This window comes from Haliaeetus leucocephalus, unplaced genomic scaffold (genome assembly GCF_000737465.1).
Source record: "Haliaeetus leucocephalus isolate CR32 unplaced genomic scaffold, Haliaeetus_leucocephalus-4.0 Scaffold984, whole genome shotgun sequence".
In the NCBI taxonomy this organism is placed as follows: Eukaryota; Metazoa; Chordata; class Aves; order Accipitriformes; family Accipitridae; genus Haliaeetus; species Haliaeetus leucocephalus.
The window spans coordinates 2,025,390-2,050,753 of NW_010973420.1; the positions used below are offsets into that span (position 1 = coordinate 2,025,390).

At 38.2% G+C, this 25,364-nt stretch overlaps 1 protein-coding gene across 1 annotated transcript; it reads left to right on the top strand.

Annotated features, from left to right (window-relative positions):
* Nucleotides 1-757: 757 nt before the first annotated feature.
* ACAD9 (acyl-CoA dehydrogenase family, member 9) lies at nt 758-25,153 on the top strand. The gene is made up of 20 exons (XM_010584469.1): nt 758-790; nt 2,646-2,669; nt 2,843-2,936; nt 5,363-5,464; nt 7,937-7,981; nt 8,649-8,755; nt 10,152-10,252; nt 12,094-12,172; nt 13,188-13,362; nt 13,985-14,058; nt 14,616-14,691; nt 15,408-15,478; nt 15,846-15,965; nt 16,810-16,938; nt 19,551-19,630; nt 20,184-20,310; nt 22,210-22,287; nt 23,171-23,299; nt 24,346-24,418; nt 24,908-25,153. Exons 1-20 carry the CDS (start codon nt 758-760, stop codon nt 25,006-25,008), a joined length of 1,818 nt encoding a protein of 605 aa, XP_010582771.1. The 3' UTR covers nt 25,009-25,153.
* Nucleotides 25,154-25,364: the final 211 nt, after the last annotated feature.

A 25,364-nucleotide genomic window follows, 5' to 3' on the forward strand; every position in this document is an offset into this window, starting at 1 on the left:
CGGCGGGGCCGTTCCTCCTCCTGCGCCGTCCCACGGAGGAGCGGGCGGCAGCCGGTGCTTCAGCGGGTGCCGGCGCGGGTGGGGAGGCGGCGCGTCCCCCTTCCCTTCCCTGGCCGGCAGCGGAGCGCTGGGCCGAGCCGCGGCCTCGCACCTGCCGCCCGTTGCCGGCGGTAGCGCATCATGGCGTCGCTTGGGTGGGAGAAGACCCTTGGATCACCGAGTCCAACCGTGAACCTCACGCTGCCGCGTCCACCGCTAACCCGTGTCCCTAAGCGCCGCATCTGCGCGTCTGTTCAATACCTCCAGGGACGGTGACGCCACCGCTTCCCCTGGGCAGCCTGTTCCAGCGCTTTGACCACCCTTCGGTGAAGAAATTTTTCCTAATACCCAATGTAAACTTCCCCTGGTGCAACCTGAGGCCGTTTCCTCTTGTCCTATCGCTTGTTACCTGACAGAAGAGGCCAGCACCCACCTCACTACAACCTCCTCCCAGGTAGTTGTAGAGAGCGATCAGGTCTCCCCTCAGCCTCCTTTTCTCCAGACTAAACAGCCCCAGCTCCCTCAGCCGCTCCTCGTAAGACTTGTGCTCCAGGCCCCTCACCAGCTTGGTTGCCATTCTCTGGACACGCTCCAGCACCTCAGTGTCTTTCCTGTAGTGAGGGGCCCAAAACTGAACACAGTATTTGAGGGGCAGCCTCACCAGTGCCCGATCGCTTCCCTGCTCCTGCTGGCCAGACTATCTCCGATACAAGCCAGGATGCCGTTGGCCACCTGGGCACACTGCCGGCTCGTATGCAGCCAGCTGTTGGCCAACACCCCCAGGTCCTTTTCTGCCGGGCAGCTTTCCAGCCACTCTTCCCCAAGCCTGTAGCATTGTGTGGGGTTGTGACCCAAGCACAGGACCTGGCACTGAGCCTTGTTGAACCTCATACAGTTGGCCTTGGCCCATCGATCCAGCCTGTCCAAATCCCTCTGTAGAGCCTTCCTGCCCTCAAGCAGAATGGAGAAAATGAGGCATTGCTGTGCAGTCTGCTGAATGCAATTCTAGTAACAGCTGCTGCTCCTTATTGCAGTCCAGGCCTGTTTACTCTCAGGTATTGGTCTCAGTTGGTCTCTCAGCTGAAGCTGAGTTAAATAAATGGACCTGTTTGCACCTGTGCACACAAAATGCATGGTGTAATTTTAAATGCTCATGAACAACCAGCATCTGAAGGGCTACTTTAAACCACAGTCGCCTGTTCTTGCAAGCCTAGCATATTCCCTACAGAAACACAAGTGTCTGTTTACACTGGGCTCTGGGCCTTGGACAACTGCATTCCACAAAACTTATGTCAGTTCATCTGCTGTTTACTTCAAGGAGCAAGGCTTTATGTATACTTTTGCTTGAAGTTTTTTGTAGGAAGGATCAAAGTTCTTGTTGTGTCTTGAGATGCCACCAGACAAAGAAGTTACAAATTTGAGATACAACACTGTATTAAAACAGTACTTGTTAATTAAAGGATTGGAGTATGCATTTATCAGAGATTACAGGGTTAAATAAATTGAAAAAATGAATAACTTAAATCCACTGAAATGAGTTGAACAATAAAGTCTCCCAGAACAGACCTTGTCAAGTAAAGTGTTGTGACAGCTAGCAGTCAGACTCCATCACATTAAACCCCTGTTCATATATGCCTTTTTTTTTCCTCTCAAATTCAATACAACAGTTTTCTAAAAAAACTGTAGCATTTACTAGATCCTGAATTTTTGGAGCTGACATGTTTCTTCACACTGTCATGAGCAGTTTTGTTTTGGCAGAGGTAGGCTGGAGCACCTCTCTTACGAAGACAGGTTGGGAGAGTTGGGGTTGTTCAGCCTGGAGATGAGAAGGCTCCAGGGAGACCTTGTAGCCTATCTAACCTTCCAGTACCTAAAGGGAGCCTACAAGAAAGCCGAGAGGGACTTTTTACAAGGGCATGTAGTGATAGGACAAAGGGTAATGGCTTTGAACTGAAAGAGGGTAGATGTAGATTAGCTGTAAGGAAGAAGTTCTTGACTGTGAGGGTGGTGAGGCACTGGGACAGGTTGCCCAGAGAGGCTGTGGATCCCTGGAAGGGTTCAAGGCCAGGTTGGATGGGGCTTTGAGCAGCCTGGTCCGGTGGAAGGTGTCCCTGCCCAGGGCGGGGGGGCTGGATCTAGATGATCTTTTAAGGCCCCTTCCAACCCAAACCATTCTATGGTTTTATGACCCTATTTAAAAGGGGAAAGATGATAAAAATCAGAAGCATGCTTCTCATGTAGTCTTTCACTTCTTGTGTTAGTTGCTTGGATTTTTTTTTATTTACTCAAGTCTGTCATGTTATACTGCTTCCAGTTTATGACCAAAATACCAGGCTGTTGATAAGGAGCAGTATGAAACTCACTAACCTTTGTACTTGTGACATTAAACAGGTGGAGTGTGCTGTGTGTTGCCAAGGGACAGTGTTTATGGGCTGAGCTTTGGAAACATAACAGTAAATTGATTCTGATACAAATTAAAATTAACTAACTTTTTTTCAATCCCAGAATGGGATTACATTGACAAAATTCATGGTTGATGAAGGGTTTTTTGCATCCTCATAGTTCTTAAATTCTCTTTATTTCTCCCTAATGTTTCTGTTTTTCAGGTAATACCTTCTGATTTGTTTTTGGTATGTGTTAAAGTTGAGTCCTAAGGCTGTTTCTGAACATCTTCCACAATTCTTAATTTTCACAGTTTATTTTAGAGTCTAGTATTTGAAAGGTATATGTCCTTGAATTTTTATTTCAGTTGCATGATTCGTGCTTTTTAATAATAATTAAAAAAAATTGCCTTTTATTTTAGGAAGAAGTTTTCCCTTATCCAGAAATTAGCAATGAAGAACTAGAGGAGATCAACCAGTTTGTAGGACCTGTAGAAAAATTCTTCAATGAAGAAGGTATAGTTACTAGTTTCTTATTCATGCAAGTGATTTAGTGATTACAAAATGATTTAACTATAGCAGTTGAATAAGATTATTATACTTAAAAAATTTAAGTTATTTTTATGCATTTATTGCTAGTCATATAGTGCTGCTGGTTCTACAGGCATGTTCATTTATGGGTTTTTTTTATATGGAGTATTTGTATGCTGATGAGAAGACATAAATCTTCAAAACAGAAAAAAAAAACCAGAAAAAAAACAGGAAGTAAAAGAATCCTGGGATAGAGGTAGGATTTGAAATTTGTTTTAGCTCAGTTGAATAATGCTATTTACCACTTCATATATTGTGAATTTTTCTGAAACTTTTTAACTGTCCTACTGTACTAAAACTGGTTTTAGCAAAATTCAGCAGACATATTCATAAATGATGACTTATTGAGAAGCTGTGAAAAATCAAAAGCATTTATGTTTTTTCAGCATTAGAGTAGTGATTCTATTTGGGAAAAGTTGTATTAGCTATATGCACTCCAGATAGGTTGCACTGTGTTTCATCTGTTACTGGTGCAATAGATAAGCCAATTCTAGAACAATTGTAGAAAATTGTTTTTACAGATAGCAATTTCTGAGACAGTTAAATCACTATCGTCTCAGATTTCCCGCTGACAAAGATACTAGGTCTAGATTGCCGAACACTGCAGGAGTTTGAAGAAGCCCGTGATTGTCACAGATCACAATTTATGAGATCCAGGTAATTTTAACTAGAAAATTGTAATGTTGCTAACTGACAGTAAATTAAGAATTTATGCAGATTACATTTTTTAATTCTTTGTTCTGTTGGGGAACATCATTTATTGAGTAAAAACCTGATATTTAAGGGAGGAATAAAACTGTCAAATTATAGAGTCTTAACTGAAGGTGGAAATTGCTTGTCTATCTTTGAATTCACAACTATTTCTGTTTAGTTATTCAGAGTAACTCACGGATGTGGTAAAAATAGGTTAGGAGAGCAGCCTTAAACAGTTAGGAACTTGATATGATTGCACTGGGTAAGGAAATTCATCTCGGCAGAGTCGTTGTGAAGCTTCACAATGTCCAGACACCATGGGTACGTCTGTGTGGCCATAGTGGAGGAAGAGGTAAAAAACCACCTTTCTCTCCCTGGAACAGCTGATGGCATATCACAGATATGTATCTGATACTATGTAGCTAAGTGGGGAACAAAAAGTCTTTTTAAAAAATAAAAAAGTTTTCTTTCTGGATAACTTCTCTTAGCAGAGCATCAGAATGTTTAGCTGCCTCCCCCTATTATATTTTGTACAGAAATTACAGTGTCAGATTTAACTGGGGTGGACGTGGGGTTTCTTTAGGAAAGTTCCATTGCTTTTGCAGAGTTAGTTCTTTTTCTGTACTTTTTGGAAAGATGGTTTGTGTTGGTTTTGCTGCAGCTTACAGCCTTCCTGAGCTGCTTAATGCAATTCTTGTTTATTTTCATTGTCACAGTACAGAACAGCTTTTTTAATCCCCCAAGAATTTGAATAACTCATACGAACAAGATTTTTGTAATTAACTCATTTATATGTACTTTTTTTTTTTTTTTATCATGACCTAGCCATAGTTCAGATAGAAGATCCTGGAAGTACTTTGCTTATTCGAGCCATGGCATCTGCTAACATGCACATGCACAACTGTACGCATGGAAATGTTTGAGAAGATTGAATAAAACCTAGATTTTTCCTACTTCCAAGCCTTTTCCTGTATATGTTGTGACTCTACAGCCATAATCAGTATTCTTGGTGGTTCTGTATTTTGACTTTGATGGTGTAATAAGGTAGGCTAATTAAGTGGAGTGGTGTTCTCCAGAAACAGAACTGGGACTTTCCACTGCAGTGTTTGTGTCCGTGTGATGACTTGTCTGTGTGATTGTCATCAAAAGGCTAAAAATAATTGTTTTTCACTTTGCAGGGAGGAGGATGGGTTGGGGCGGCAGGCTGCAGTGAACAGGCCCCAACCAACCCAAAGTATTATTAGTCTTACAGAAGCCAGTTTAGGGTCTGAGACTTTTCCAACCACAAGGGGAGGAGGGCAAAGAGGGACAGTCAGTGAGATCAGACTGAAGCCAGAAAGAGTAAGTCTTGCGAAGTTAGGGATGAGAAGTACGTCTGTACCTGGTGCAACAAGTACTATGGCCTTTCTCAAGATGCTTCAGAAGAGAGGAAAATTACGGCAGGGAGGGATGTGATGCTCCAGCAGACCCTTTTTCTGTAAGTTATTTCAGTTCTTCAGGTCTGGGATCTCAGACTGATAGTTAGGTTAGAGATCATACTGCTGCTGTCTCATAGCACGCAGTGACCTTGCCTCTGATTTGAGAACACTGTGGTCTCAGAGATTTTTTTCTGCATGAAGAAACACAGTTTTAACTTATAAAACCTTCTGTATTTGAAGTGGACTCTAAGAAGATTGATCAAGATGCAAAAATCCCGCCTGAAACTTTAAAAGGACTGAAGGACTTAGGTCTCTTTGGCATGCAGATTCCAGAGGAATATGGTGAGTAAATGATCACAAAACAATAACCCAGTAGTCTATATTAAGTAATGCATTTTTAGGTCTTGCAAAATGTGTCTGTACTATTCCATGTGTAGTCATTTGACTTTGATGTCTAAATTAGGAGCTGAAGCTTCCTCCCTAGTTAATAGAGAGGTGCAGGCACCAAGAATGTCTCTTGGCTACGTAGGGAGCTATGCGTACTCTTACCTTGGGCGCCTGAGTTAGATAACTAATTTTAGATGGTGTAAATTCCTCTTGGCATAGCATTTTCCTTTTTGTTCTTTTTTTGGATGCAGTAGAGTAGCTTGGCATTCTACGGGACTTGCAGTTCTTGCTGATGGTTCCTGAACTTGTACTGGGTCCGAACTACAGTGTCTCGTGGAACTGATCTATCAAAGCTGTCACCTGTCATTGGCAGATTGGAATGCGTTTGACCGTATAGAAGTGTAGAAGTATAATGTCTATTTATTGAAAGTATAGCTTTTGTATAAAATCTTTCCTATGTAATACTGAATGAAAAGTTTATGTCTTAAAGGACATTATAGTACCAGTGGAGATGAGAGACATTCGTTCTTCAGTGGATTAACCCTTAAACTTGCAAAGGAATTTTCAAGAAAATATTTATCTTATTCTTATGCATAAAATAAAAATTGGGATCAAAACTAATATTTTACATGAAATTTTTAAAGCAATGAGATCATTGCATTGTCGATTTTCTATTACAAAAGAAGGAGACTTTAAAGGCAACAACTCAGAGGAAGGCAAAACTGTGTTTGACCATCTGCAGAAGATAGTTTCACTTGGGAAGATACCTAATTTTTGAAGAGAATGGTGTGAAACAATATTTTTTTTTCAGTGATTACAGTAATACTATATAAAGCTGGAGACATACCTCAGTATTTATTTGGCATTAAAGTAATACCCTATTTTTCATGGCATTTTTTGTTACGCCTTTTTCATTTATTGTATTAGGCAACATAACTAGTGTTGCTGTACTGCACTGATTTCAGTTCATTAAATAAAGCGTTTATATACAAATTCATTGAAGTATATTGGACAGCTTGCATGTGCTGTAACATGATGTGATCTCTGTTGATTCATTAATTGTTAATTCATGCTTTTGAAATGCATTAGAAACGGTATTAAATGTTTTTCATGGGTATTCAGAACTAGGCAGGGTGATGTGAGAGTACGATAGAAAAGAGGTTTGCAAGTTCTTTCAAGTTTTTCTTTTCAGGATAGTGTCTTGGGAGGAGAAAGATCTGGACAGAGCACCTTAACCCAGATGGGGAGAGAGAGGTATTTACGAGTTAAGAAATATATTGGAAGAAAACAGGAGGATGGCGTCCATTGAAAGGAGGTGTTGGAAGCAGAGAACAAAGGACAGAACTCAGACCATTAGGAAGCATCCTGACGTTGGAAGTGTAGCTTACCATTGATTAACTAGAAATAAGTATCCCACTCTGTTAATTTTTTTAAAGAGACTCAAAGGCAATGTATTTGACTTCAAAATCATACTTTAATAAAATGTTATTGTTGTTTTGATCTTGTATTGTTTTGAAGCTTGTGAAATAATATTCTCTCAGCTTCCAGTTTCTAAAAGGTTGCAGTCCATTCAGCATACTTGTAGAAAATCATAGTCCTGTTGTTTTGTAAACATGTACGCTGGATAAAAACTAGAAGACAGAAAGCAATTGCCTTGCTATAAGCAAGCTATTTCTTTCTGCACCATAAATAATATGCTTCTAACGAGGTTATTTCCCATTTTCTGTAATTTAAACCTGCTGTATTTTTGTTGGTAGTGCTTGTCGTATTTTAAAACCCTTCAGTCACACGTATTCAGTGCTTTGTGCATTGCATGGTATTTTTCATAATGGTTTGTAATAGAGGCATATTTGCCAGAAGCATTAAAATGCAGAACATTAATGGGAAAAATGAAGTTCATGTAAATCGTGGAATAATGGCTCTCTTTAACATGGGCATCACTGGAATTACTGTGCACATCATCAGTAGTCTCCAAGTTGAATCCTGAAGCCAGCACTACTTAGAAAGGGGAAAAGAAGTAAGAGTGTACAGATAGGAGAGTGCGAGTTTCAATTCATGTAAGCATGCTCTGAAGGAGAAGGGTGTAAGAGGCAGTGATGTGAATTAATGGTATGGGGGAGACTTGTTCTTGCATTTTTTTGTTATCTATAAAATAGTAGGACTATTGAGATGTCTGCTGAAATAAGGTATTCATCGTCCTGACTTATATCACTGTCCCAAATAGAAAATTATAGCCTGGACAAAAGTTTATCTTGATTAGATAAAGTTGTTTATCCAGCAGTAATATATAAAATACTCTTAAATTACGGGGAGCAGGACTTCTAGTCCTGACGACATAAAATTCTTGAATATTAGACTCATACAGATGCAGCTTTGATTTAGCCTACTTCTTTTCAAGCTCCTTAGAAATAGTCTCTGCATTTGCAGCGACAGATCACAAAATTCCTCCAAAAAAGGATCTGCTGATGTCAAGTTTGTTCCTTGATATATTCACATTTTTTGATTAAAGACATTTTTGAAGTGTTGTATTTTATCCTTCTTTAGTACCAGTTTGGAAGTCTGCTTGGGAACTATTTTCTCTGGGTCATTTTCTGCCCCGCTTGCAGTGAAGCTCAGGACAGCCTGGCTGGCTGCGTATGGGTACCAGCCCAGCCCTGCTCCCTCTGCTGCTTGGTCTGCAGCTGCTGAGCTGTAAAGCTGTAGATGGGTTAATGGTCCAGCTTTGTAACTAGCGAGGAAATGTCACCAAAAAAATTCATTTTATCCTGTAAGCACAGAAGTTGGGACTAGAGCGGTTTTTATACTGAATCTTTTACTATTTTCACATTGGATTCCCATGGATTATGCTGTATTTGCTGTATGTGCTTGAACACGAACACATCTGCTTTTTGAATAGAACTAAATCCAGCACAACTCATGCTTATTACAAAAGTTACTGTTTTCACAGTGCATTCTTCTGGCACAACTGCAGCAATGTGCTACTTGTTTGTGGACATACTATGTCCAGTCTGTACTAAGACACTTTCCAGTTAACTGTTAAATTCTTGATGTTTCTGTATTTGATAGGGATTTTTGCGGGGGAAAGGGCAAGTTAAATTGTAAGGTATCTACTTAGAATAAAACGTAGTATTTGTTCCAGGTGGTCTTGGTCTATCAAATACCATGTATGCACGTTTGGGAGAAATCACTTCTTTAGATGGATCTATCGCAGTTACTCTGGCAGCTCATCAAGCTATTGGGCTTAAGGTAATGCTCTTTTATGTCGAGTAGTTTTACACAACTTGCGTAGAAAAGGTGAGGTGAAGTTTGTTTAAATGTGGAGTGTGGGTGTAACAAATAAGAATTACCAGTGAATCATAAATCGGGTGAAACATTCTGACATCGGGTTGATTGTTAGTGTTCCCAGCACCCTCTGCCAGTGGCTCATGCAGCATGAAGACTGAATATGAAATACACAAGAAAATTATCAGTCCAGGAAACATTGAGATAATAATTCTTAGAAAAATTACCTTAAATGTTCCCAAGTTTTTTAAACTGAGCAAACTTGATAAAAGTAGCTACAGTAAATACTGAAATAAATACAATATCAGTGGCTAAAATTATGGGGAGGTGGGACAGCCATGCAGAGAATTCAGAAGGGTGGAACTTTTTCTACCTGAATGAGGCTGCATATTGGGGGAGCTTAGAGAAGAAAACTTATCCAAGACCAGTGTGCTATATTGAGCATGTGAATTTTAAACTCGTTTTCTGTATAATACAGCCTTAGGTATCTACCTTTTAGTGGGGGATGGATGCTAGTAGTCTGAAACTTGAAACAGCAGTAAGTTCATTATAACAAGAAAAAATTCTTCATGGAATTGAGCAGCCAGTGCTAATTAAAAATATGTATTTATTCCTCACGTTTCTTAAAATTCGCCATCTGTAGAACAGGGCTAGTGAGCTGAGCTGATTTGTAAAGCAGTCTAACGAGAAGTGTAGTGTAAGACACAAGTACTGTTACTCTCCTGCTGTGGCCAGTTTGGGTCAGTTGGGGTTAATCCTAATTTTATTGAGTAACTCTATCTTAACTATTTAACCACTGATTTTTTAGCTTTATCTCGTATTTTTGTATTTTGTTTGTCCTTCATAAGAAAGCTGCTGTACAAAAAATAAATACAACAGAGAGAATGAAAACAAGTGCACTCTCACAAAAAGCTGTTGAATGCCTATGTAATGAAATAATTTGGAACCTAAGTAAATCGTGTTCTGTTCTCTGATTAGGAGCTTTGAAAATTGCTGCTTTTGAGGTTATAAAATAAAATTATAGTGATAGTAATGAAAGTATAACAACTGATAGAGGAAGGCTATCTCAGTGCCTTTCAGAGCAACGGTTAAGTCTTCACTTACAGTGTAAATACAGTGAAACCTACCCTAGAAGGCAGTCTTAACAGGCTGTTTCCTATGGGCCTTTGAACAACTGTGTGATGATAACTTTGACATATTTTAACATCTGATAAATAATCATGTTAGTTGTTTATTAAACTGTGTCTTGTTATGACATAAAATTTGCAAATTAAGCTTCCTGAACTTGGTAGAGCTTATCAGCTTCACTTCTTTTTACACAGGTTGATGCTGAAAAGTTTTCTATTAATTCTTTGTTTAGGGAATCCTCATTGCTGGCACTGATGAACAGAAAGCAAAGTACCTGCCTAGACTGGCATCTGGGGAGCACATTGCAGCTTTTTGTCTCACTGAGCCTGGAAGGTACTGGTTTTGTAATCATAAAAGCTTCAGAAAACACCAAAATTATTTTTTTATTATTTTTATCTTCATTACAGTGATTGTTTGGTTAATATATTAAATCTTTATTATTTGGTGCCTATGGCTTCAGCATATAGGTCAATTTTTTTTTTTTTTTTAAAAGGTACACTTAAATCATGTAATTCATGTTTCCCCAATGTGCTGCTTATGGCAGTTTGCATGAAATCACTAACTGTTGTTGTTGCCATCCCAGGAATTAATCCACTTAATTTCTGGCATTACTGAACATGATGAATTGAAAGGATACTTTGTGCCATGTTAGAAATAATGTGCTGTGACTGTTCTAGGATACTTTCAGTCCTTTTTCAAAATTTATAAAACCTGTATTGAAGGAGCTATCAAAAATAATAGGAGGAAATTTTGGTCTTTCCTTAGAGTTTAGAAAAGGCATTGTAGCAGCAACTTCATTTCAAAGATAAAAGTTATATTTATTACATTTGTTTGTTGACTATTGCTAATGTTGCAAATTCTGTTAATGCAGAAGAGATACAGTTTTCTTAAAAACATACAGGCAGATGGTTTACTACATGATTGTGAAGGAAAGTGATTGAAGGACTGAGATCAGTTGAATGTTTGAAAGTTGAATCTTGCTTGTCCATACAAAACTATAGTTTGAAACTGTCTTTTCTGAATTCTTGTCTGCTAGAGTGACTTGCAATGAGCATTTGGTTTACTTGCCAATTTTCATGTTGCTGTGCCTCCCAACCATCAGTGATGGTTTCTATTCAAGAGTCCTAAGCTGGGGTTTGACCCTCTAAAAGCTACCCCACTTGCAGGTAAAATTTAAACTAGTGCAGATATTTTAACAAAGTGATCCATGGAAGGGACTTGGAGGTAGCACACAGGAAAAAATACAAGGGCTAACTGTGTTCTGAAATTCTTCTAACACCTTTATTTAGCCCGGTATTGTTTAAAAAGATTGCTAGTCTTAGTAACTTAACTTCAGTCTTCTTAGAGACCTTAGTTCTAGTGCACAGAAGCAATCATTTTTAGAACTGAATTTTAGAAATCTAATCCTATTAAAATACCAGCTGAGATCTGGCTGTTACAAGAATTTAGCTGTCTTCAGCTGAAAGCCCAAAGTGAGCTGTTGTGGCATTTTAATTTGTGGAAAAGGAAACTTCTTTCCAGGGGGAGATTATGTGCTGCTTGTTACATTATGTAATTAGGTGGTGATTCAAGAGAGGGTATGAATTTTTAATCACAGAACCTAAACTTTTGATTGCTTTGTTGTAATTGACCTGCTGATTTTGCTCCTGTAGAAAGTATTTGATGCGTCCCAGTGCTCATTGAAAGAGACTGTCACATGTTTTTCATTTCTGTTGGGCCTTTTTTCACTTAGGATATAAAAGCCGGGTGTGACTTTTTGAGGAACAACTTAGACATTTTAAACTTGATTGTTTGTTTTAGGATGACAGTTTCATTGTATGTTCACATAGCTCAACGTGTAGCTCAAAAAAGTTTCTTGGGCGGCATTCTGAATGTTCTGGTCAGGTCATAAGATTGATAACATACATGGTAATCACCAGAAATGTCCCCTGAGGTAACTTAAGTAGATTTCTCTAGCGCTGTTTAATCTAGTAAGTTTCTGTGTTAGTGAAAAACTAAAATTTATATACTACTATTTAATACAACTGTAAGCATTCCTTTTTAAAGGATGGGAAGAGGGAGAAGATGCATTTAAATTTTGTATTTTTATTTGTATTTTTATTTTATATTTAAATTTATTTTGTATTTAAAGCATGTTTATTTCTTTAAACATTAATAACTTGTCTGGCTTTCAGTGGAAGTGATGCTGCGTCCATACAGACAAGAGCAACCCTCAGTGAAGATGGGAAATACTTCTTATTAAATGGCTCCAAGGTATCCACTCACAGACTGGAAATATGACAGGGTTTTGTTACAAGTTTATAGAAAGCATCTTTGTCTTTTGCAGCATTGCAATCCGTCGGTTTTGCTAAGTAAAAGGTTAGCTTGGCAGCTGCATCACAATTTTGAGGTTTCCAAGCGAGTCATGTCAGAAAGACAACCCATGTTGGTTTAGGGCCAAAGGGAATAGAAAAGCACACTGTTCAGGGAATAACCTTCACTAAAGTCTTGGTAAGAAAGATAGGAAGAGCCACTCTTAGGTTCCGTCTCTGTATCGCCAGCTCGTGGTGTTCAGCTTCAGGGAGGGTTAGTCAGTTAGCCCCCTCTGTGACAGCATAGGCAAAAGGAAACCTCGAACCATGTTTTCCTCTCTCTTCATTCTTCATGCCAGATTTTTGTAGGTATTTCGAGTCAAGAAAACTTGACACTGAATTGGAAACAGGGCTGCTTGGAACATTTCCGCTAAAAGAAACAATGGTAAAATACAATCTTGAAGAACTGTAGAGATGCACTAGATTCAACAGGATTTGGTACATTGCAGACTTGATCTGTAGTTGTTGATGTATTTGTCTGTGATGTGAAGAGAGAGACCCGTCCTGTGGGAGAGGCCTCTGACTGTGGCCTGATTCAGAGAATTTCTCATCAGACTTGAAATTATTTTGGGCAAAGTGGTTCTACAGTCTGTATTACCCCTGTATCCCTCACGTGCCATAAGTAGCAGGATATACAAGCTTTTGTGAAAATGCACCATGGATTTTAATTTAATTCAAATCTATATTACAACCTGTTTTTATAGTTGCTCTAAACTGACTATTCTGTGGTCCACTTTCCTTGGAAATGTGTTCACAAGAGGCAGAACTAGTAGCAGAACACTCATTAGAATTTAAGGGAAACAGCAGCAATCTTTCACCACTCAGTGCTTTGCTAGTCTGTTACGAAACACTTAAGAACAGTGCTCACAAAACCAGGACAAATGTATTTCTTACACATCTTTCCTCTCTCAAAACAGGTTTGGATATCAAACGGTGGCCTTGCTAATATTTTCACAGTATTTGCTAGGACAGAGGTTGTTGATAAAGATGGACAACTAAAAGACAAAATTACTGCTTTCATCGTAGAGCGGGATTTTGGTGGAGTCACACATGGGAAACCTGAGGATAAGTTAGGCATTCGAGGATCCAATAGTAAGAATCACTTAAAATTGTTAACAGAAATTGTTTTAATATTTTAATGTTTTAATTTGTTTAGATCATCTGAATTCAGAGCCAAATCAGTATCTGTTCGATAGAACAGTGTAAGTTTCATTTCTTTACCTAGCTTTTTGTATGAGTCCTTCCTAATGCAGGGTCTGAAATAAGAAATCCATACTGTATAATTCTTTTCTGCACATGTCAAGCTTCCCTAGCTATGCAGTGAAGGAAATTGCTCAGAAGATTCAGTAACCAAGTAGCTTTAATCTCAAAGTTAGTTTTCATAGGCTCTTAAGCTTACTGTTGATTATAGTTTTTCACCACCTATCATTTGGACTTGACTGCTGTATCAGTTCCTTAAAATAGAGACAAAACTATAGTTCTCTGTTTACACAATGTACATTAATTATATTTTGAATATTTTACATCAGTAATTGAGGTCAACTACAGTCTTTTCCCAAATTCTAACTTCTTTTGCAAAGCATATGTAATTTTGTCATAAACAGTGCATTAGGGAAACTTCCTTTCTTGTTACAAAAAAAAGTAACTTATATTCCTGAATGTCTTTTAAATATTTCTACATAATAATTCAACAGCTATTAACTCTGTGTTTCAGCCTGTGAAGTACATTTTGAAAACACAAAAGTGCCTATAGAGAATGTAATTGGAGAAGTAGGAGGGGGATTTAAGGTAAGCAGTGAATAACAACTACTGATGATTTTTTAAAGCCTGAAGGAGGTCTTTTTTGTTTTGGGTATCTGAAGCAGAAAAGTACCCATTGCAGGTCAGCTGCAGAGAAGATTTTTATATTTGGCTGTTGTGTACCCATATTAAACAGTATTCTGTTTTTCTTCTTTATCTGATAAACTTGAGCAGTGCTGTCTTGTTTGAATGTTATTTGTCTGGTTGCAGATAAATATGTTTTTATCTACATTTTACCTTAATGTAATTTGAATAGAGGATTACTTCCAGGTCACTGGATCATCAGTATCTGAAAACTAATTCAAATATTAAATTGGATGTAGTAGGTCACCTTAAAAGCCTAGTTTTGAAACATTATTGCTGGGATGCTGAATGTTGCGCCGACCAATATGAGGGCAGGTGTCACAGGACAGGGAGTGTATTCCAGGGACGAATGAAATCCAGGAAAGCACTAAAACATGAAGCAAAGGAGCAGTAACCGTTGTGGCCTATGGAGAAGTTTGGTGGCAACAACATTGCCTAAAAACTGTTCATTTTCTTCACAGGTTGCCATGAATATCCTAAACAGTGGAAGATTTAGCATGGGCAGTGCATCTGCTGGAATGATTAAAAAATTGATAGGTGGGTGACTTAGGTGTTCTGGATTGCTGGGTGCCATGCAAAAAACTAATCTGCATAAGTTGTATAGTGCAGTTAATTCAGTATAGTAACACCGGTCTTGATCATAACAACATCGCTATATTGTCAGTCACAACATGCTTTGACTTCTTTAAAACACTAAAATATTTCTATTTTAAATTTTTATTAAAAGCCCGTTCACAGTGTTCTAACACTGAAGTTTTTTCAGTTCATATAGTGGAAAGTTATTGCCTGTGTTGCATTTTTCCAAAGTAAAATGTTCTTACTAAGAGAACAGCCTCTATACTATTGCTTTAAAAGGTATGATCTCCTGTAAAACCTCCCACTCGAACAACTGGGTCAAAGCTTATACACAGTAATAAGTAATAAAATTGGTTTCTACCAACAGTTATGCAAAATAGTAACAGAAATCTCACTAAAGTAATCAACTAGCACTAAAACGTGCCTTCTCTAAGAGTACGGGTTCACACCTGAGATTCTTGTTTAAAAGCCTTTGGCACACTGTCCCAGAATTGATCAACACTGTCACTGTGAGGGTGTTTTTCACAAACTACTGCTTGTGAAGCAGCGAGGGGTTTACTGTGCGTAGGTTGAAGTGTCACAATCAGTCAACAGAAGGACACTGCCAGGAGGAATGGTCTGTCACAGTTACAGTTCTGCTGTTTTGAGATGGATTTTTTTTTTTTTTTTTTTTAAAGAAATGACAGCAGAGTATGCTTGTACCAGGAAACAATTCAATAAGAAACTGAGCGAATTTGGATTAATTCAGGTAATAAAAAAAGAAAAACCTAAATCTCTGTACTTTGTATTGGCTGAGTGCAAGGATGTAGATTATGGTGGTGTTCTTTTGGCTGTACTGGTTTAAAGAAATTGCTGGAGGTATTAAATTTGTGTGAACTTAGCACAGACTTTTGTAGACTGATCTTTTAGATGTCTAGAATGATAAATATAATGAAGATCGATTTTTTTATTTTATTTTATTTTTCACTATTGTTTTGCATTAGTACTTTTTATTATTTAGTATTTGAGAATATGTTAAATATATGAAAACTGCAGTAATGCTCTTAAGTTTCAGGCCTGTCTGTGGGGTTTTACATCTGAATTACTGTATGATTCCTCGTATTACTATTTGACAGGAGAAGTTTTGTTTTATGGCTGTGAAAGCATATGTAATGGAGAGTATGGCTTACCTCACTGCAGGAATGATGGACAGGCCAGGGTTTCCCGACTGCTCTGTGGAGGCAGCCATGGTCAAGGTAATAAATTTTATTGAAAGACTTGCCTACAGCTTTAAGCTACTACAGACTAACACCTCTTCTGTTTTTCACTCTGCATTCCAGACTGCCGAGAGGCTCAGGTATTACACTTAGGCATACAATACAAAAAACTCAGCTAGGTGAAGAAAACAGATACTACTGTTTTCTCTATATCCCACGTACTATTGATTACCTCAGATGCAGGCTTTTGTCACTGTACAAAATAAAAACTGCATACAACAGGTTTGGAATATCGTGGTCCTCTCAAACTCTGTTTTTACGTGGCCTCACACGGTAGCAAGCGTAAAAAAATACTCGGCTGTATTTGCAGCTGCAGGCCTGGCTAAGGTGCTTCTGTCCTGGCTTTAACTCACAACTGGTTGCAAAATACACATTAAGAGTCAGGCCCTCTCTACGGGAGTGTCACTGTTGAAGGGGTTCGTGCTGCTGCCTGGCAGGCACCCTTGCAGAGAACGCAGATTTTCAGCCCCTGTTGATGGTTCCTTACGGTGCGGTCAGTTTGAAAGAACTCACGTTCTGGTGAATCAGGACAGACGTGAAGGGCTCCAACCAACCAGCGACAGCTCTTCTTCTGGTTTGTGGCTGTCACTCTCCCAGGAATATTTCCTCATAGAGACATTTTTGTGGACTGCCACGAAACTATGTAAGTTTGACCAAAGTATACACCCTGAGCCATTAAGGATACTATTTCAGGCAAGCTTTTAATGGGACTATTGTAACAGCAGTACGAAATTCTACAGCAATGTCATGCAGATACAATAACAGAGCCGTGTATTCTGTATTTACTGTGTAGCATGGTGATTAAAATACTGTTCAATGGCAGGTGTTCAGTTCTGAAGGTGCATGGGCTTGCGTAAGTGAAGCACTGCAAATTCTTGGAGGCCTTGGCTATATGAAAGATTACCCCTACGAACGCTATCTCAGAGATACCAGGATACTTCTGATTTTTGAGGCAAGTATCAGTATACTGTTTTTACTGTAAACTGAAATTCACACTCTCACGTTCTGTAAACCTGGGCATTCAGTTGAACAGGCCTTCATTCGTTTAGTTGCAAAGTCTGTAATAGTTAGTCTGAAGAACTAAACTTGTTTTCTTTGAGATACGGATAGTACTTTCCTATAATAAAATACAGCTTTTATAGACTAACCACAAAGTGTGAGTTACAGTAGGAACTGGCACCAGCTTTGCCTCTGAAAAGAACAAACTGGATATATAGTGGTATGTATGGTAGTACGTATACATGGTAGTATGGATACAGTTACATATATATACTGGTAGTATACATACAGTTTCTCAAATATTTAGAAACTTTCCGGATGTTTGTAACAAAATATGCAGCTGTTTTAAATACACTGGCATGATTAAAAACAGTCCTGTTCATGGCTTGGGTTGCTTGTTGTTTTGAACAGACTAAAGGATTCTAAATTAGCATTAAAAGCCTAAACTGTTTTAGTTGACAAAAGTAACTCATCAGTTTATGTTCAGTCAATAGTCGTAATTGCATATGCTGACTCCTGATGAGATCGGAGTACAATGTCTGCCTAAGCAAGAGCCTTACAAGAATGACGTTGGCCATCTTGCTTTGTATCAAGCGTATTTTGAAACCTTTTTGCTGCTTTTATTCTCATGTATCTGTGCTAATATAAGTGACAGGATTTGGTAAAAGGTACGGGCAAAAATTTTAATTCTAAAACAGATTTCCCTAATAGGATTTTCTTTTTGTGGCTAAGCTGTTCTGTTGGTCCCTGGACTTGTGTTCACCTTTCCCCTTGTGTGCTTCTCACAAGTGAAGTAGGGAAACTCACAAAATAAGTTTAATTAACTTACTGGTGTGTACTTATTTTTAAAAAAATTTGGCTGTGAAATTTATTCTGTTTCCAAGCTGGATTATCAGTGACCATTCATCTGTACATCTGAGTCAGACTTCCAGACTTGATTTTTCTTGATGGGGCATTTAGAAATGATCATTTACCTCCTGGTGTCAGGACAGCAAAGATCTCAACTGCAAAATTAATGCAAGCAAGAATTTTCCAACTGCAGCTCAGTCCATAGCAGTCACCCAGCTGCTCTTGCAAACACACTTATCTCGTGTTCTTATCTCGTGGAAGTAGGAAGAGTCAATTCCAATACTGATTAAAGAGCAAAACCAGCCAACCTATAAGGTCGTCCTCCTACGTCCTGGGGGGGTTGATGTTTATGAATCTGACAGACAGACTGAACAGTAAAATCAAAACCAGACGAAGGGAGTCCTTTCTGGACTGGTCGAAGCAGAGAACCCCTCTCGCATTGGGCAGGAAGTCTTGTTTAAAAAACTGAAACACCACAGCATTGGAATTCCTGTAATTCAGCTAATTTTTCTCCCTGATCCCAACAGTTACATAAAGTTACTCTTCTGCTAAAACAAGAAGGTTTTGCTTACCTTGTTGTTTATCTTTGCCTGTTGATGAGGGACGTGCCAGCAGATCAGATAAATGCACTTTGCTGCAGCCAAGGACAGAACACTTGTCCAGGATCTGTTTCTGTTGGCCAACAACAACAGGAGGTAGCCTGTGCTGTGTACGTGCCCCCCTAAACTTCTGCTTAGTCTTAATAACAGACGAATACTTCTTCTTTGAGCTGCAGCCTCTTGTCACTTGGCCTGTCACTGGGTCATTACAGTTTTGACACTGATCTAATACTCAGGGTGCTTTTCATCTGTGACCAGCCTTCTGTGTTTTGATCTTTATCCTTCAGCCATCTATATTAAAACAACCAATCATATAATGGATTCCCAAACATCAAATTGTACAGTATCATCTTAGTTTCTTCGTCTGCATTTGCTTTCCAAACGGGCATATTGAGCGGTTTTACAACTATTTAAATGTTCCTTTACTGGAACAACGCAGAACTTAATTTTTTCTCAAAATGCATTCAGTCTGGTTTCTTTCTCGTTGTGATATATATGTATGTTTAATAATGAGAGGCTCAACTGCTTCACAGCTAAGTGAAATCAGAATGTATAATTGAGATAAAGCAAAAGATAGCAAACATTTATGGATGGATGAAGAGTAATCTTTTAATACTAGAACAATAGAAGGTGAAGACTGGCAAAACAGACCTGCGTGGAAAACATTCATTAATATTGTAAACTTTATAGTTAACTAAAGAACCTGTCTTCAAAATTATACTTTAAAAAAAGTTAATTAATAGACTGTTTAGTCTTTGGTGCTTGCTTCCAGTATCCCTGACCCCCTGCAGCCATATGTCCTCTACCTCCCCAGCTTTTGTTACCGCTTCAGGCAGACTCACCTGGGGGTGCAGTTTCTGGCATAAGTGTGTCTGTCTTACAAGTGATGATCATCTTTTGTCTTACATAGAGCTCTCAAAAGAATTTTATCTATCTTACGCATCCAAATGCATTTTAGAACGTTTCAAGGAAAAGCACAGCACAAGATATTTAGACATTAAAAGCGGGTTGGGGGGGGGAAGTATGCAAAATATTAGCACAGCGTATCTAGATTTTTTAAATACTAAAACCACTTTGGACTCAATACTGACTTCACTTTATATTATGTTTTTTACAGGGAACAAATGAAATTCTGCGAATGTATATTGCTTTGACGGGTATGCAATATGCAGGCAAAATCTTAACTGACAAAATTAAGTATGTTCTTATTTATTGCTGATAGTTTTTAATAAACAGAATGTGTTAACTGTTTAATTATAGATAAGAGGGAAAACTAGGAAAAAACACAGTATTTTTCAATGCATTCTCTGTCTAAAAGGTAGTTCAATGTTATAGGGGTCTTTTTCTTTTTAGATGGATGTTTTATAGATTGTATTTTATAATTCCAGCTGCTGTAAAATTGTTTCTTAGAAGACCAGTAATTAAAATTTTATAACTTAAGATTTTATAACAAAGTTTTATTGGTAAAACAGCTGTATTGTACATACTCAGTACATATACTGGTCTCTGGAATTTATTGTGAGTATTTTTGAGAAGAACTGAATATGAACGATGCTGTATACTTTTAAGGCCATGTAATTGTTCTCCAGACTTCATAGTAAAATGGGTCAAAAGACTTGATGATTCATAGACAAACTGCAGGTGTTTTGGTAAAGCATTTAGAATTCCAACTGGTTATCTGAACCTCCTGAAACTTCCCTTGCAAACCAGGAAATGGTCTTTAACAGCTGTTGTTTACCCAACTTTTTAGACAAATCAAGAAAGGAAATGTGGGAGTGGCACTGGGAGAGTTTCTAAGCAAATTACAGGACATCATGGGCAGAAAAGTGGATTATGGGCTAGTTGGTGACCGTGGAGTGGTGCATCCCAGCCTCCAGGTAAGGGGAGGGGGCACACAGTGCTCTCTGGTCAGACCCAGACACTGGTCTCTCATATTTGATTCCTTCACTGCTTGTCATAACTTGATATCCTCTTTATGCGAAACTAAACGTGTGCCTAGGAACAGTGCGATTTACAAATTTAAGCAGATGTTTATACCATTTCAGGGGTGAGGACTGAGTTACAGGTATTATATGGGTACATATCAAGGTAAAATGAAGACTGCTCTAAGTCTGTATTTATACCAAATCCAGGTTTACATCTATTTTAGTAATTTATATAAATTGAGCCTTCACAGTATTAAAGTCTTTGTTACAAAACACAGTATTTTTTTTCCTGTTTAATAGTAACACAGTTTTAGGTAAGAATTTCTGTGAACTATATATACATCCTTGCTTAACCACTTAGTAAATAATTTTTATGACCAAAGATGAATGTTGTTAATAGAAAAAAGATAAGGTATGTTTTTCCTGTGATGTTTTGTTAGTGATTTGAAAAACAGTAACAAAATTATTTTTACTGTTCTGTCAGTATACCTGTCCTCCAGGTCAGATATGTACATCAGGCACACAGGTAAGAGGTTTTGCCGGGACGTGCCAGTACTGTTCCGTTCCCACAAGGGACCTGGACAATATGGCACAATATGGATCCTTTGGGTCCACAGGCTGTGTGCTGCAGTGCTGCCTGAGTACGTGGGAGGATTGTTTTGACTACAGCAGTTCTGACCTAGTTCAGACCCACTTACTTGCATTCATGTTACAAGAATCAGCATAATGAATGAGTTGCGTTTATGAATTAAAAGCCACGTATGATGCTGGAAATTCTTCTTCCTACTTAACACCAGCATTTAAGACTATCAGGGAATTCACACAGTAGTACCAGATAATCTTGCTTACCAGGGTTTTCTTAACATGCAGCACTTAGAATAAGAATTAGGTTTGCTGTCCAGAACTAAACGTTGCATAAGAATTTTTCAAACTATTATTTGCATGAGCACAAAGACTATACTGAAAAGTTACCAAAAGTAAAATTTAGAAAATGTTAATGCATATTTTATAGAGAAAGAATAGTGCCTATCTGGCTTTCAGCAGCAAACTGGATGAATGTTAAAAAAAGCCCAGTGCTTGCCAAGAGAAAAATCTAGTGTTGTAGCTGGGCTTCAGGATACCAGGGCAGCATCTAAACAGTGATTTCCCCCCCCACCCCCCCTCACAAAAGAATCAACATCTTATAATCCCATTCCTTTCAGGTAAATAGGGAAACTCTCTCCTTTTTAGCTGGGAAGACAAAGATGTAAAATGGTGAAAGAGCATCTTAAAAGGGAATTCTGGTCAGTGACTAGAAGTTGATAATAAATGCTGCATTTAGCAGAAAATTGAACTGCCTTTTTTTTTTTTTTAGAGAGGGAAAGTTCATTCTTGTGGTGCGGCACGCACCTTGGGGCCTGCATTGTTATTTTTCTTCAGTAGCATTGCGTGTTCATTGTTCAGCTTAGTGTGTACATTGTTCCTTCATTTTGATCACTCACAGTTGATTCCAGACCACATAACAGTGTTCTGCTACACTTCAGTCTTGGCTAATTAAAACAGGGAAACTAGTTTTGTGCTGTAGTTGAGAATTCTAATTTGTGTCTTGGCTACTAAACCCACCAAAACACTGGCCTCCTGCAGCCAGACCACCGAGGCCCAGGACGGTGGGGGCAGAGCAGCAGCTTTCTCATGCGGAAGGTGGTGTCACCCAAGTCACGACCTTGGTTTATTTATATACGTCCCCTAGGTGCTTCCCTGTAAATACACCAGTTGTTTAGCTCCGCGTCCTGCTTTAAGGGGGCATGGGCATGCTTGTTTTTTCTCTTAGAAGACTACTTAAATTGTTGGATTTTCTGTTTTATTTCGTAGGAAAGTGGCAAGAAACTTGAAGAAAACATTTATTATTTTGGAGCTACAGTGAGAGGCCTGCTAAGTAGGTTTGGCAAGGTAACTTGTTTTTTCTCTTATCTGTCTTCATTATTGAATAGTTTATCCTCAACCAAATTGGCCTCGCCTAGACTCTGGCATGGAAATGGCAAGAGCCAGGACTTGTTTACAAAAGATGTTTCCATTGAATGTAAGAAAATACACTGAAATTCTACACTCGATGTAATGGACAGCTTATGTCAAAACCAAAAAAACCAAACCAACCAATCTCAGTAAATTAGTTGGTTTCTTCTACCTCCATAAGCACAAATCCTGCCTGCTCCAGTGACTATTTTAAGTACTTTGCTGTGAGCAGTCACTGGAACCCATCTTTCCCTGTTCCTGAATGAAAAGCTATACCAGCAGTTTTTTGAATTTACGCCATTCATCCATATTGTACAGCAAACAAATCTCTAATTACGCCATGCAAAGTGGTGCAGTTAAAATAGGAGAGACTGAATTTAGAATACCCTGGACTTTCAATTTTGTGACAGTTAACCTGATGTGTTCTAAGAATGCTTATCCGACTAGGCCCCACCCCATTCCACTTAATACATTTTTTGAACAGGCTGAATATATTTGGTACATTAATTTCAGTGATTTTGGCATTTACCAAAGTGGTTTCAAGACACAGCACTTTTACTGTTGGCTGCAGCCAGAAAGACTGTTAAAAGGTGGAATATAGTTAATCCAAAACTTGGTAGTTTAAAGGTAGTTAATCCAAAACAGTTAAGAAGTGGCATAGTTTAATACAAAACTTCCTGACTCACAGTAGAAATTCTGTGTAACAACTTACCTGTCTATGCTAGATAAGTATGAACATAAATACAAAGTATGAAAAAAAAGCTTGGTTAAAATTTTAACTTGACGAACTACAAGCTAACAGTCGTTTTTACTCTTCTAGACAATAGTGGAAGAGCAGTTGGTTCTGAAGAGAGTGGCAGATATAGTTATTAATTTATATGCAATGACAGCAGCTATTTCCAGAGCTAGCCGGTCTATCAGTATCGGTCTAAGAAACCATGACCATGAAGTAAGTGCACTTTAATATCAGTCATACCTGTTTAATGTCACTTAACAGTCAGTATTTATTACCATTCTGCCTCACGAAGTGTTTTGTAATAAAGCAGCGCTATCCAGCCTCAGACTTTCCCTTGCAATGTTACAGCCTATCTGTGTTTTACAAGGCTCTAACGAGCTGTGTCTGCCTCGACAAGCCAACTTTCCCCTCAACTCTGAAATTTGCACAAGCATGATGCTGTCCTAAAAAAGTGCTCTGAAGGAGCAGGCATTGCATGCTAATGTCACAGACTTTGCAAAACCTCAATGACAAATAGCTTTCATTACACTTAAAAGTACGTGCTCTACGTTTGTTAAGAATTTACATCTACCACAGCAAACTCTCCTGTAAAACCAACAGTGCACCAGAACATTTCTAAACTGACCGGTGCAAGAGTGCAGTAACCACACCACTTCCCTCTCTGGTGCTCTGAACATACAGGGTGCACGCTATCAAAGTGTTTAAAATATTTAACACATACATACACATTTACCAATTAATTACAAATTTGCATGTTCTCTTAAACCTGCTAATACCATGCAGTTCTTCCCAAATTCTTTCCATAATCATTAATAAATAGTAACATATAATAACAACAATACTTTAAAATTTATTGACAGTAAAGTGAGCATTTGACATGCAGGTGGTTGTGTAGTAGCTCATTTAAAGTATCACAGTAACAGTTATGCTGCAGGACAACTAAATTTGCTACAATTAAGTGTTAGACAAATCCAAACTGATTAACCTTTGTCTTCATATTTTGTGTATGTAAGGCCCTTCTGGGTTTAGTACCAAAAATGTCTTCTAGTCAATTTTGAGCGAAGGAAGGGGTCATCCCAACTTTGACACTCAGTAGCTGTGGGGGAAAAGTAAGAACTAAGTTTGCAACATACATTACTAGCTTACAGCACTCCCTTATCAAGACACAACACTAGACTTGTAGAAGTGTAAATGACTACATTTTTTTTGTTTATGAAATTCATTTACTAGTTTTTAACTGACTTTTACTATTTTCTCAGGTGCTTCTTACAAATATCTTCTGCACGGAAGCATATTTCAAGAATAATTATGCCATGACTCAGTTAGAAAAATGTAAGTTCTATAAAATAAAAGAATTTTTATACTCTTATGGCCTTCAAAGACTCCAAACAAAAAGTAGGTGTTTTTGATGTGACCAGCGGAATAGTTTTGCTCTGCCTTGAATTAGGATGAGGAACAGAACTGGTACCAGTTGAATATAAAGAGTCTCTTCATTTAATAGACAAAACAAACTGCAGTGATACTTTTTTTCCCCCGCTGAGGGGAAGAACATTAAATCTGTCAGTAGCAAATATTCCTGTAAAGAAAATATTAGATAACACTTAGGTATTGGACCTATTTGGTTGAGTACTGACCAATTAGGCATTTGGTCTGTGAAACTCAGTCTGCACTAATCACTCTTTTTTAGGAGATGATGTTAAATTATTTCCTGGCACTGAAGTGTAGCTACTGCATTTGTATTCTAAAGTCCTTTTTGAAAGAAATTTAGAAAAGCTATTTACATTATTTCAGTTAGTTAACTTTCCTTCTGTTTCTCCATAGATGCAGATGAAAATCTGGATGACTCTATTAAAAAAGCTGCAAAGCAGGTACTGGAAAAGAGAGCGTACACCTGTTCTCATCCACTCGACCGGACATTCTAATTACTTTTCTGACAGCAAATACTGATGAATGTAAATCACGGACTAATTTTCTGCAGTTCAAGTATTTAAAAATAACTGTTTCATGAGTTTACCAAATGTAATTAGCTGTAACTGTGTAAAATAAAACCTCTAAACACAACTTCATATGAAGAGGATAAATAAATAAATTTTATTTAAATCTCAAGTTATCTTATTAGATATATATGTGTCTGTTTCCCTTGGAGCTAAATAAAGACAGCTGAGGTTTGGACAGTGAGCTGTGTTTTCCCAGGGAAAGGATTGGGTGGTTTTGTAAGTGTTTTTAAGCTTAAATCAACTACTCACCTTTAGAGAAGCACTGAAAGACTTGCAGAATC